Source organism: Quercus lobata, chromosome 3, assembly GCF_001633185.2.
Source record: "Quercus lobata isolate SW786 chromosome 3, ValleyOak3.0 Primary Assembly, whole genome shotgun sequence".
NCBI lineage: Eukaryota > Viridiplantae > Streptophyta > Magnoliopsida > Fagales > Fagaceae > Quercus > Quercus lobata.
This window is the reverse complement of record NC_044906.1, coordinates 1,050,454-1,064,290: the sequence shown is the minus strand read 5'-3', so window position 1 is coordinate 1,064,290 and position 13,837 is coordinate 1,050,454. Positions and strand designations below refer to the sequence as shown.

At 34.8% G+C, this 13,837-nt stretch overlaps 1 protein-coding gene across 1 annotated transcript; it reads right to left on the bottom strand.

Annotated features, from left to right (window-relative positions):
• Nucleotides 1-1,766: 1,766 nt before the first annotated feature.
• LOC115979389 (pentatricopeptide repeat-containing protein At3g12770-like) lies at nt 1,767-4,547 on the bottom strand. Its single transcript, XM_031101416.1, has one exon. The coding sequence runs from the start codon at nt 4,335-4,337 to the stop codon at nt 1,878-1,880; it is 2,460 nt and encodes an 819-aa protein (XP_030957276.1). The 5' UTR covers nt 4,338-4,547; the 3' UTR covers nt 1,767-1,877.
• Nucleotides 4,548-13,837: the final 9,290 nt, after the last annotated feature.

The following is a 13,837-nucleotide window of genomic DNA, read 5'->3' as shown; positions in this document are numbered from 1 at the left end:
TCCAAAATTGCTCAAGAATTGATGTAGTTACTAGGAAGTTCTGGTGGAAGGGTGCTGGAAGTGATAATAATTTTATTGCTTGGAAAGATTGGGGCAAACTGTGTCAACCAAAGAAAAATGGTGGATTGGGCTAATTTTTTTAAAGGATTTTAACAGGGCTCTATTTGCAAAAGTGGGGTACATGGTTGCAACTGGCCACTCTAGTCTTTGAGCCAGCATGACAAGGAGCAAATATAAAGTGAGCATTGGTTGAGGATGGTGATAGCTTACAACAAAGCTAGGGTCATCTGGTATGGGTGCAAGTGTTACTGGAGCTTGAGAACAGACACCCTAAACATGTTTAGCAGTACAGATATTATTAAATTGGTGCTAGACCCTCCTGACCAGCTGCACAGGGACAACCCTTCTTTATCAAGTTTCTCCCTTAATGGCACCTTAAAAATGGCCCTTACTCTGGAAGCAATTTGGAACCTTAGGAACCAGGTCCTCCATAATAGGCAGAAGATGGTGAACCATATTAAGGTTACAAGTGACTAGGAGAATAGGGTGAAGGAATTTGCTGAGGCTAGTGCAGGAAAAAGGCAAAGGCCCCCACCAGGAACCGCAAAACTGAATGTGGTTACTGGCTACTCATCCATTGCAGTAGTAGCTCGAAAGATGGCCATTCCTACTGTACTTAATAATGTGCTAGACCTCAGAGACTCTTCTGATAGTTGTTTTCTTGTTGGGTTAAGAGGCTGAACATAGTAGCCCACTCTATGACTAAGTGTGCAGTTTCTCTTGACTCTGTTTTAGTATGTAATAATTCTTCCCTCCCTCTTTTAATTGGGGATGCTTGGAAGATGGATGTTGGACTTTAGTCATTTTAATGAAAGTTCTCTTTCTCCGGGAAAAAAAAAAAGAAAAAAGAAAAAAGAAAAGAGAGAGAGAGAGAGAGAGAGAGAGAGAGAGAGAGAGAGAGACAACAAAATCAACATTTAGAGAGGTATAGGAAAACGTACAGATATTTTAAGGAAAGTGGCGTGTTAGATCATTGGTGATGGCATGAGCAAAAGTGTTTGGAAAGATCTTTGAGTCCCATGATTGGAAAATTTCTGGCTCAGGTTGACAGAAAAGATTATTGAATTTCAAGGGAACTCATGGTAGTAAAAACTTAAAAATAGAGACTCCACAGTTGGGATGAGGTAAATTTGAGACTCTTATTTGATGAAGATTCAATGCAAGCCATCATGAGAATCTCCTTACCATTGACAAGAAAAGCTAAAAAGTTGATGTGGACTACAAATAGCAAAGGGGAGTTATTTTGTTAAATCAGTTTGTAACATCAGTATGGGTTAGGTTGGAAAGGAGGTCTGAGGTTAAGGTACTATTTGGATCACGTCCACGCGTTTTGCGTTTCAAATTTTTTTTTTTTTTTACCAGCGCTTGGTGCATTGTTCATGGACATGAAATAGGCAAACGAACAGTGTTTTTTTTAGTGTGAACAGTAACCATAAATTATTATTATTATTTTTATTGTTTTCAGTTTTCTGCAAAATAAACGATATCTAAACACATTCTAAATATAGAACCAAAAGCTTCATGAGTGATTAAACATGTTCCTATGGCTTGTTGCCAAAGATGTCGACACAACATGATCAAGCTTGCACAATATATATATATATATATAATGATCAAGCTTGCACAAAAAAAAAAAAAATATATATATATATATATATATATATTTTAAAGGTTACACTGTTCAGTTGATTTTAGAAATAATTTTAATGCATCAAATGTTAAACTATCCCTCAACTTGAAGAATCTTCTCGTGTAGTTACGTATGAGGTACATAAACAGAACTTGAGGAGACAAACTCATTTGTTAGCATGTCCTAATCACCAGTAATCATTACAGGAGCATTTACCATCAAGAAAGTGATGGAAACGATTGGCATCTCTTACAATAATTTCCCTCTTAACAATCTTTGATATATATTTGGTTACAGCATGACAGTCGGTACAAACACGCAGATTCTTGGTGATCCTAATCAAGCTCCCAGCTGGCGTGTTTAAAAGACCAAATGCGATAGCTAATCTCTCACTGTGGCCCCAAAGCAACTTAACCTTCATTGGCTCGTCTACATCACGGAGAACACAACTGGTATCTGGCACATAACCAGAAGCTTCCACCTCTAGCCTCAAGCTTTCTAAAAACCGATGAATATGAGCCCAATTTGGATGAGAATCATCTCCAGCAAAAAATGTGTAGACTTGGTTTCCTACTTCAATTAAACTATAGCCAGGTGTTTTTCTCAGACCCCGTGTCCTCATCAGGCCTCGAATGTAATTTACAGCATCCCATCTACTTGCTTCAGCATAAATATTTGACAACACAACATAAATTCCAGGATTCATGGAATCTAGATGAAGTAATTTATCTGCAGTTTGTACACCCATATCAATGTTTTTATGAGTTCGACATCCACTCAGCAAAGCTTCAAGCACAACACTGCCTGCTTCAAAAGGTATTTGTTTGACTATACCCTCAGCTTCCTCTAGACGGTTTGCCCGGCCAAGAAGATCCACAATACAAGCGTAGTGTTTCTCACTAGGTCTAATGTTATGTTCTCTTTCCATTCTGTGAAACAAAGTAATGCCTTCTTCAACAAGCCCTGAGTGATTACAAGCAGTTAGAACAGCAACAAAGGTGGTTTGATTTGGTTTGAGTCCCTCCTTTATCATTTTTCTATAGACACCAACAGCTTGATGCCCATGACCATGCATCCCATAGCCTGTTATCATTGAGTTCCATAAAATAACATCTCTAGAGATGGACCCAGTGCTAAAGACCCTCTCTGCAGAATTTATCTTTCCACACTTGGCATACATATCAATCAGGGCTGTCATGTTAACCACATCAAATGCATAGCCATGGCGTATTAAATGCGCATGGACACTTCTTCCTTTCTTCAAAGAGCCCATGTGGGCACAAGAATGGATTAAACTAACAAGAGTGACGGAATTGGCTACAACACCCTCTTCTTGCATCTGACTAAATAACTTCAGAGCATTTTCTGCATGCCCATTCTGTGCTAACCCTACTAGCATGGCAGTCCAAGTAATCACATTCCTAACCTTCATTCGGTCAAAAACAAAGGATGCTTGCTTCAAGGCACCACATTTAGAATACAAATCAAGAATTGCTGTAGACAAAATGAGATTTGAATTCAGACCTTTTCTATATATACAACCATGGATGATTTTTCCACCATCTAAATCAGCTGTTTGAGCACAACCCTGAAGGAGGCTAACTACAGTTCCTGAATCAAACCCACCACCACTTACTACCAACCTTTGAAAGAGGCCAACAGCTTCTCGCACCAACCCATTTTGAACAAATCCTGAGATCATCGCATTCCATGAAACCAAATTTCTAATAGGCATGCTAACAAAAACCAATTGAGCACTTTCAACATCACCCATCTTACTATACATATCAACTAATGAGGTAAGCACCAAAACATCATAACCCATTCCTAATCCAAATACACACCCATGAACACATTTTCCAAGTTTCAAATTTCTTGTTTCTATACAAGCTTGAATTATGCTTGCCATAGTTACCTGACTTGGCCTAATCCCCAAACGGTGCATATCAAAAAACAAACCAAAAGCCTCATTAAAATGGTGTGTCTGCACGTATCCACCAATCATTGAATTCCAACAAACTACATCCCTTTCAGGCATTGCATCAAAGACTCTTCGCGCTTCATCAATACTACTAAATTTCACCAAGAAATTAATCATTGAACTCCCCAAAAACCGATCACTTTCAACCCCTTTCTCAACTGCTTTCCTTATTACTTCCCTACCCATTTCATAATCTAACAATCCCACGCATGCCTTGAGCGCATAATTACAGGTATAACTATCAATTGCCAAATTGCAAGACCCCATCATTTTAAACAACTCAAGGGTCTCACTGTACCACTCATTTCTCAAATACCCACCAACCATGGCATTACATAGAATGGTTTTTGGCTGGGAAAATTGATCAAACACGTGGCGGGCATTGCCCACATGACCCAAATCACAATACGCCTTAACAAGTTTTGTAGCCAAAAATTGGTCTTTGGAGACAGAATTGGTGATAATCTGAGCATGGATGGATTTGGCGTGTAAAAGGCCATGTGGGTATTCCTGCAAAAGCCACAAGAATCTGGAAACAATGAAAGTTGATTGAGTAAATTGGGCATCAACGAAGGAAGTAGTAAAAGTACGTAAGGTGTAGGAGTGAATGAGTCTGAAGGGTGGTTTGGGGTTGAAAATTCTGGTGTGAAAATGAAGAGAAGGCATGAAGGAGAAGAGTATAGAGTGGAGTTTGGTTCAAGTGTTGAAGCCATAAAGCAACTATGTGTTTCAGAGCAAAAAGCGCGAAAATATGCTTTGCATTTTGAAACTTCAGAAAGAGTGACGATTACCAAGTCCAGATCAAATTTTTTGTTTTCTAAAATCTAACTAAAATGTGTTTGCCGGAGTAGTCAAAACCCACTCTATAGCATTAGAGCATTTGTAATTTCAGTATTTTAGTGTATGAACAAACTATTTCTATTTTATGCAACAACTTGTTTTTCAAAAAAAAAAAAAATTATGTAATAACTTTTTAAAAATACCCACATTATATTATTTATTTTAAAATTTATATCACTAAAATATTAATTTTTCATTCTCAAAATACATAAAAAAAATAAAATATAAAATGTAAAAAAAAATGAAAAAAAAATGTAAAATAAATAATACTATTGTAAATTTACTTGGCCATTGTAAATATGAATGAATTTTATACAATTACATATAATATGAAAGGTAAGTTTTTTGTTTTTGTTTTTGAGAAGGATATAAGAGCCAAATTAGTTAAGAAAAATGTGGAGTTTTTTCTATTTTACAAAGATTAATATGAATGCCTCTATTGCTTATATAATAGAAGAAGTATCACCGCAACCAAACTCAAAATTCATTTAAGTTAGATTATGTAAAATTGTGTAAAAATAAATAATTGTTATTATAACCCTATAAATTTATAGGAATATTATTTTTAATTTTTAATTTTTTTAAAAGTTGATGCCGATAGTTGTGTATAAAAAAATTAATATTATAGTAAATTATAGTGTAAAATATATAATCTAATTATTATTTGTTTTGAAAAGTAAATATATATAAATAGAAAAAGCAGGGTATTCCTAACTATGCTCGGAAAGCAAGCAAAACCAACGAAAGAAAGCACGTTGTCTAAAATAATTACCCAAAGAAAGGGTGGGTTGGGGGCACAATAGTAAATAAACCACCCATGGGAGTTTGAAATTTCGCTTCTAAACCGACTTTGGGAAAATCTCTCTATATATAGGCTCTAACGGCTCCTAAAAAAACTGCATGAAACACCAAACTGACCCCAGTTTCTGTTCTCACAACAATAGCCTATGTTTGTGTCCATGGCTGACTACACGAGAAAGTGCAAGAAATCCCCTTCAATGTCAGAGTTGCTTACTCTGCGCCCTTTGCCATACGCTCATGCCCTGCTATTCTTGCTCATAATCTCCATGTTTCTTGGTATTTCTAATTGGCGTTTCAACCGCATGTACTGCGTCAAGAAATCTACTTTAGGATCACAGATGGGTTGGGTAGTCCGAGCAACCCCGCTCGTGTTGGTGATCGTCTTGCATTTTTCGGCCTCCTCGGAGATTTCCAAACTCAAGTCTCAGATGACGGGAATGGAAGTTGACAACAACAACAATTCAAGAAACCATTGCTGCTGGTTCGAGAAAGGGTTGAAGACTTGGGCTCTTGCCGCGTTCATTGCATTCTTGGTTTTCTTGGCAAAATACCAACATATTGTTCAGAAGAAGACTTGGTTTTTCGAGTGATTTTAATTTTTTAATTTTTTTTTTTGTCCATGTTGCTTTTCTTTTCTACCAATTTGTACATCAATTTTTGGTTAGGATATATCATATAGAAAGCTTTATGTACCATGATTACACGTTTATGAATTTTCTAATAAAAGTTCCCAGGTTTCATTCTCAAAAGAAAAGAAAAAAAAAAGGTTTTTGAATGAAACCCTTGATTGCATAGATATTCATGCGCTGTTTATGTGGTATGGACAGATAAGAATAAAAATTTGTGAAATTAAATAATTCAGTCTATTTTTAATATTAGTGAATTTGGTAGATTTTTTATTGTGGGGCCCAATAATTTAAGGGCCAAGCCCAATTGCTCCTGGGAAGTCCGAAGGCCCAATCCGAGGAGAGCTGTGGCCCAAGCTCTACAATGCAGAGCACAAAACAGTTTTTGGAAGGCAGCCGAGGACAGTTTGGTCCTCGGCAGATCCAGAATCCCACCGAAACAAAGGGGTAGAACTGGTATAGGGACGAATTTGTAAGGAGATCCAAAATATCTTGGGGAAGTTATCCTTACTACCCCTCCAGATAAGATCCAACACATGACAGAGCCGTACTCTGCAGTCTTATCAACCATACCCAACAATTCTGGGATTAGACTGATGGGACAAATATCAGTCTTGTATAGATTGACCCTACACGTGGACGAAGGATAATCAACACGGACGAGTATAAAAGAAGAAAGTAAGTAAATCTAAAGGGGAGCCCATCCCACCTCCGAAAAAGGAGAGATCACATGGGGGAGGACATCTGAACAACGCCTGACTTCATGGAAGAAAGTCCGTCGTTGGATAACCGGGGTAATACCTCAATGGTCCTCGGATCAACTCCGAGGAGTCCCATCCCATAGGGTGCGACGTCTTAGGGCTTAAATGTTCAAGCCCAATTCCTATCTTCTACATGAGTTCCTCTAAAACCAGGATCGGGCACCGCCCCGTGACCAGCGGCTAGCTTTTCAAGCCCACTCTCTACAAATCATATTGTGAGGGATCTTTCGTACGCGAGCCCAACATCCTTATTGGGCCGCCAGAGAATTGTGTCCTTACATTTATTATTATGCAAATTAAGGCGATATTTTTGGATAAAATACTATTTTGATATATAAACTCTAAATAATTTTTTTTAATCCTTAAACTTTGTAATTGTTTTTTTAATAGATTTGAGACAAAAATAGGAATGAATTTTTTTAATAATAGTTTTGGAACGAAAATAAATTTTTGGTAAAATCTATGGATAGAAAGTAAAACATTTTCAATAGTGTAGGGTCGAAAAATGAATTTTTTAAAGTTTAAGGAATAAAAATAAACATTTTATAAAATTTAGGAACCAAAATAATATTTTATTATTTTTTTGAAATGTCCCTTACGCTGTTTCGTGCTAACCTACTAGAATGACATAGCACCTATGAATAGTACCAAAAAGTGTAGTGAGACCCATGAATAGTAGCAAAAATAAGTTAAATAGTACAATAGGCTGACTTTTTAAGGTGGAGCCAAACAGACACTCATTTGGTAAAAAACAAATGATGCCTTGTTCATGGCACATTGGCACCACATTTAGTATTCAAATCAATAATTGCATCCCATAAAAAAATCAATAGTTGCAATGTACAAATTGAGATTTGAGTTTAGAGCTTTTCTATATATACAACCATGGATGATTTTCCCACCTAAGTTGTTTGAGCAAAAAACCTGAAGGAGCCTAACCATGGTTCTTGAATCATATTAAAAACCAATTGAGCAATTTCAACTACACATATCAATCAATGAGGTAAGAACCAAAACATCATAACCCATTCCTAATCCAAATACACCCCCTTGAACACATTTTCCAAATTTCAAATTTCTTGTTTCTATGCAAGCTTGAATTATACTTAAACATCAACATCAGCATCAGCATTGACAAACCTACTACCCAAACGATACATTTCAAAAAACAGACGAAAAGCCTCATTAACATCAGCACCGATAGCCCCTTTTAAAAGCAACTTAACCTTCATTGGCTCAACTACATCATGGAGAACACTACTGGTATTTGGTACATAACCAGAAGCCTTAGCCTCCAGCCTTAAGAGTTCCAAGAATCGATGAATATGAACCTAATTTGTACGAGAATCATCTCCAGTAAAAAATGTGTAGACCTGGTTTCTGAATTCAATTAAACTATATTCAGGTGTTTTCTTAGGTCCCGTGTCTTCATCAGGCCTTGAATTTAATTAATTTACAGAATCCCATCTCCTTGCTTCAGCATAAATATTTGATAATACAAAATAAAAATTCCAGGATTTACAGAATCTAGATGAAGTAATTTATTTGCAGTTTGTATACCCATAGCAATGTTTTTATGAGTTCGACGTCCACTCAGAAAAGCTTCAAGCACAACAGTGCCTGGTTCAAAAGGTATTTATTTGACCATTGCCTCAGCTTCCTTTAGACAGCCTGCCCAGCCAAGAAGATCCATAATACAAGCATAGTGTTTCTTGCTAGGCCTAATGTTATGGTCTCTTTACATTCTGTGAAACAAGGTAAAGCCCTCTTCCACAAGCCCTGAGTGATTACAAGCAGTTAGAATGGCAACAAATGTGGTTTGATTTGGCTTGATGAGTCCCTCCTTTATCATTTTTCTATAGACACCATCAGCTTGATGCCCAAGACCATGCATTATCCCACAGCCTGTTATCATTGAGTTCCACAAAATAACATCACTAGAGTGGATCCAGTGCCAAAGACCATTTCTGCAGAATTTATCATTTTACACTTGGCATACATATTAATTAGGGCTGTCATGTTAACCGCATCAAATGCATAGCCCCGGCGAATTAAATGTGGGCATAAGAATGGATTAAACATAAAGTGTAACAGAATTGGCTGAAACTCCCTCTTCTTGCATTGAGTAAATAACTTCAGGGCATCTTCGGCATGTTCATTTTTTGCTAATCCTACCACCATGGCAGTCCAAGTAATCACATTCTTATTTTTCATTTTGTCAAAAACAATTGATGCCTGCTTCGAGGCACCACATTTAGAATACAAATTGAAAATTGCAGTAGACAAATTGGATTTAGACCTTTTCTATATATACAACCATAAATGATTTTTCCACTACCCAAATCAGCTGTTTGAGCACAACTTTGAAGAAGGCTAACTCCAGTTCCGGAATCAAACCCACCACCACTTAATACCAACCTTTGAAAGAGGTCAACAGCTTCTCACACCAACCCATTTTGAACAAATCCTGAGATCATCACTTTCCATGAAATCAAATTTCTTATGGGCATGCTAACAAAAACTGATTGAGCACTTTCAACATCACCCATCTTACCATTCATATCAACCAATGAGGTAAGCACCAAAACATAATAACCCATTCCTAATCCAAATGCACACCCGTGAACAAATTTTCCTAGTTTCAAATTTCTTGTTTCCATATAAGCTTGAATTATACTTGCCATAGTTACCTGACTTGGTCTAATTCCCAAACGATGCATATCAAAAAACCAAACCAAAAGCCTCATTAAAATGGTGTGCCTACACGTATCCACCTATCATCAAATTCCAACAAATTAATTCCCTTTCAGCCATTGCATCAAAGACTCTTCGCGCTTCATCAATACTATTAAATTTCACCAAGAAATTATTCATTGAACTCCCCAAAAAGTACTGATCGCTTTCAACCCCTTTGTCAACTGCGTTCCTTATTACTTCCCTACCCATTTCATAATCTAACAATCCCATGGATGCCTTAGCGCATAATTACATGTATAACTATCAATTGCCAAATTGCATGACCCCATTATTTTAAACAACTCATGGGTCTCACTGTACCACTCATTTCTCAAATACCCACCAATCATTTCTCAAATACCCACCAACCATGGCATTACATAGAATGGTTTTTGGCTGGGAAAATTGATCAAACACGTGACGGGCATTGCCCACACGACCTAAATCTCAATACGCCTTAACAAGTTTTGTAGCCAAAAATTGGTTTTTGGATACAGAATTGGTGATAATCTGAGCATGGATGGATTTGACGTGGAATAGGCCATCTGGGTATATTCCTGCAAAAGCCACAAGAATCTGGAAACAACGGAAGATGATTGATAGGATTGGGCATCAATGAAGGAAGTAGTAAAAGTACGTAAGGTGTAGGAGTGAATGAGTCTGAAGAGTGTTTTGGGGCTGAAATTTCTGGTGTGAAAATGAAGAGAAACAAACCCAATGACAGGTTATTTAAAATTGTGTATAAAATACTATAACAGCTTTAACTTTTAAGCTAGCATTTATCATTTTGAATTTAATTTTTTATTCATTTTTATTTTATAAAATTTTCAAAAAAAAAAAAGGTGAATTGTGGTTCTTATTGTGAAAAAAAAATTAAAAGAATTTTTTTTAGTAAAATACAGTAAATATGGATAATATAATATGATTTGTTTTAAAAAGTAAGGACATTATTACTAAAAAAAAGCTCTAAAGACCAGCATAACCAACAAAAAAAAGCACGTGTCTATTAGTATTATCCAAAGAAAGAGTTGTTGGGGGGGGGGGGGGGTGTGGAGTGGAGAAAGTAAGTAAAACCGACTTTGGAAAATCTCTAACGGCTCCTAAACAAAACTACATGAAACACTAAACTGACCAGTTTCTGTTCTCACCGCAATAGCCTTTGTTTGTATACATGGCTGACTACACGAGAAAGTGCAAGAAATCTACACCCTTTGCCCCACATTCATGCCATGCTATCCTTGGTCATAACTCATAATCGTAGGAAAACACAGTTTTGCATCTCATATAAAAACACATAGCCGAAATAAGCGGATCTACTTCATTCATGTGAGATAACATTGAATATACATATTTTAGAAACAAAGCATAGGAAGGCGTAACTTGATGCAGTAAAATTAAAAAACAAATGAAGATTGAACTTGGATAGACTTTCAATCTTCACTCTAATTCCACATATACCCAAGATGTGTGGTCTCTCAATCAGTTCTATACGTATTTGTTCAAGAGAATAATTGAGATACTTAGGAAATCTATATGTTTCTCTTTTAATCATATGTATATTTTTTTAATTACCTTAACAGTTACTTTATTTAATAACTCCTAATAAATAAATAACTGATTATCTAATTGGGTTAGCCTTTTGGGCCAGCCTAGTTGGGCTTTAGTGTGTGGCTTGGAGTGGGACCAAAAGAGACAAATAAAGCTCTAACTCCAATGGACTTCAGGCTTATCTGTCAACTTTTAACAAGCCCAAAGTTACCATTAATTATATTTAATATCACTATATAAATATGATTTCCTTCTAGGCCTTATTAATAAATTATATCCTAAGATTTTATTAAACATTTAACCCCTTCATAAAAATATTCGTAGTAATACATAGTCATAATATATAATTATCTTTTTGAATATTATTATATCTTGATCCTTGAGTATCTAGTTTAAATCTATTAAGTTATTCATATATATTTAAGAAATTCAATTTCATAAAATATAAACTTTAGTAACTGCTTATTATAGTGGTTAGGCCTAACATTCTGGATAATTAAACTCATTAAACTTATTTCAAGGGAATATTTTATATCTATATAAAGAGATTATATTCCATCTTGAGAATATGTGTTCCTTCAACATTATGTGTGGTTGTCTAACATACTGAGATTTTGACCGTTAAATTAGGTCCCATTCCTGATATATTAAAGTAATATACCTTTCATGATCGGGTTCACTATTCTCTTAGAATTCAGAATTTATGTAAATAAAAGTCGTGAGATTTATTATTCATTTGACAGTCGTTAATAGAATAATAAATCTTATAGTGGTCCAGTTCAATATGTCTTATACACTTAAAACATATTAACATATCAACTAGAAGTCTCCACTTCCATGATCAAGACAAATCATTTTAGTTGACATGTTATAGTCTTCACAGATGAAATGCCTAATTTCATTATTGACTACGAACTAAGATTTTAAGTTTACAAAGAACTTGTGATTTACATCTTTTGTAACTAAATCATATAAATCACATACTATGCATCTCAATGAATATTTGATAATGTCCAAATATTTCTCTTATTCAACCATCAGAAATTTTACCAGTTGAGCTAACTGAAATCCATAGTCAATTGTCACTTGGTTTAGGTAAGGTGATACATTTTCCCTTCTTAAAACATACTACGATGACATGTGACAACTTCCTACATCTATATCCACACGTGGCATATAATTTAAAATTTTGAATTAAGTGCATTTCTTTACAATGGTATTTTTGTCCATATTTTAATTTTTATTTATGACCATTAGTTCTTACTTTGTTATTTGCTAATTAATTTCCCCAATCATTCTCATTCTAGCTATTATTCAATTATTAATGTATCACAATTAATTTCTACTAATATTTAAATTTAAATCAATTTTTTTAATAATTTAATTTAACGTAAAGAAACCCAAAAATCTTTTTTTTGGTTCCATTACTTTAAAATAATGCAAATATAGTAAAACGATGTACAAAAATTTTCAAGCTTCTTATTTTGGCCTCATAATTACCAAAAAAAAAAAAAAAAAAAAAAAAAAACCCCATAAGTAAGACTCTTTCCCCACTTTTTCATTACACATTAATTCCTTTATTTATTATTTTTTTGTTAGGAACTTATGGGAATGGATGGGAATTGAAGGAAAATTGATTTAATTCAAGGTAGTCACTATTCATAGAGAAATATTAAGGAAGTAAAAAAATGCACTAAGCAATCAATTGACTTATTCTTTATTGAATGAAAATGTAATTACAAGTAGATATTTATAGAATCATAAAACTATTTTATTGACCCATATGACCTTATATTAATGGATCTATTATCCCCCATGAGCATTAATAATTCCAACATGTGTAAATGTGATTTACATACTTGGAATTAATTGTAACTAATTAACTAAATGCCTAACTAACTAAATGCAACATTACAACAATTATTATCTATATACCTATTGGGGTTCCTAACATTCCCCTTCAAAACACCTTGTCCACAATCTCAAAGGGTAATGTTAAATTTAGTCCCTCAATTACTAATTGTGTGAAGAACCACAAGGCTTATCAGTCAAACTATTTTGTATTTTATTTTTAAGAAGGTTACCTATGTTAACTGTGTAGATTCAAAACTATTTTTGGTTAAAGTAATAACTTGGCCCTTCAACTAAAGGGTAGTGTTCAATGTAGTCACTCAACTATTTATTGTGTCAATTTGGTCATTCCACTATCAATGGTGTGAATATATATCTTAATATTGAATACAGTTATATATATATATATATATATATATATTAGGTTTTAAAGGCTGAACATATTGTATGGGCAATTTTTGTTGAGGTAAGGAATATTTGGTATTTATTTATATTTCAATTGTTGGGAGAGGAAAATTTGAATCCTGGATATCTTATTGAAAATACTAAGAGGTGCCAACTAATTGAGTTATATAACTCTTAGCATATATTGGTAATTTCACATGTATAATATATACCCTTAATATTGAAAGGGTAATATATTATATAATTCTAGATATCCCATTTTGTTTCAGTCTATTCTCGGAGTCTAAGGACCCAATGACAAAGAAAGACACATTCTTTACTAAAAATATCAACCCCGTGTGTTAAAGCTCAACAAATCACCCCCAAAAGGCCCATTCTTTACTCCACACACTTTACACATTCCCTACTCAACGCCAATTTAGTGCCACCCTCCAAAATGTCATCGTTAGAACACTCACAAGTGTTATGTTGGCTGTCCCCAACCATCGACAATTGCAAAACACTTAAATAAGTACAATGTGAATTCAAATTGAGAGGAAACTTCAAATAGATTAAGAATAGATAGTTGCAATACATTTTACATACATAGCCCTCCAAG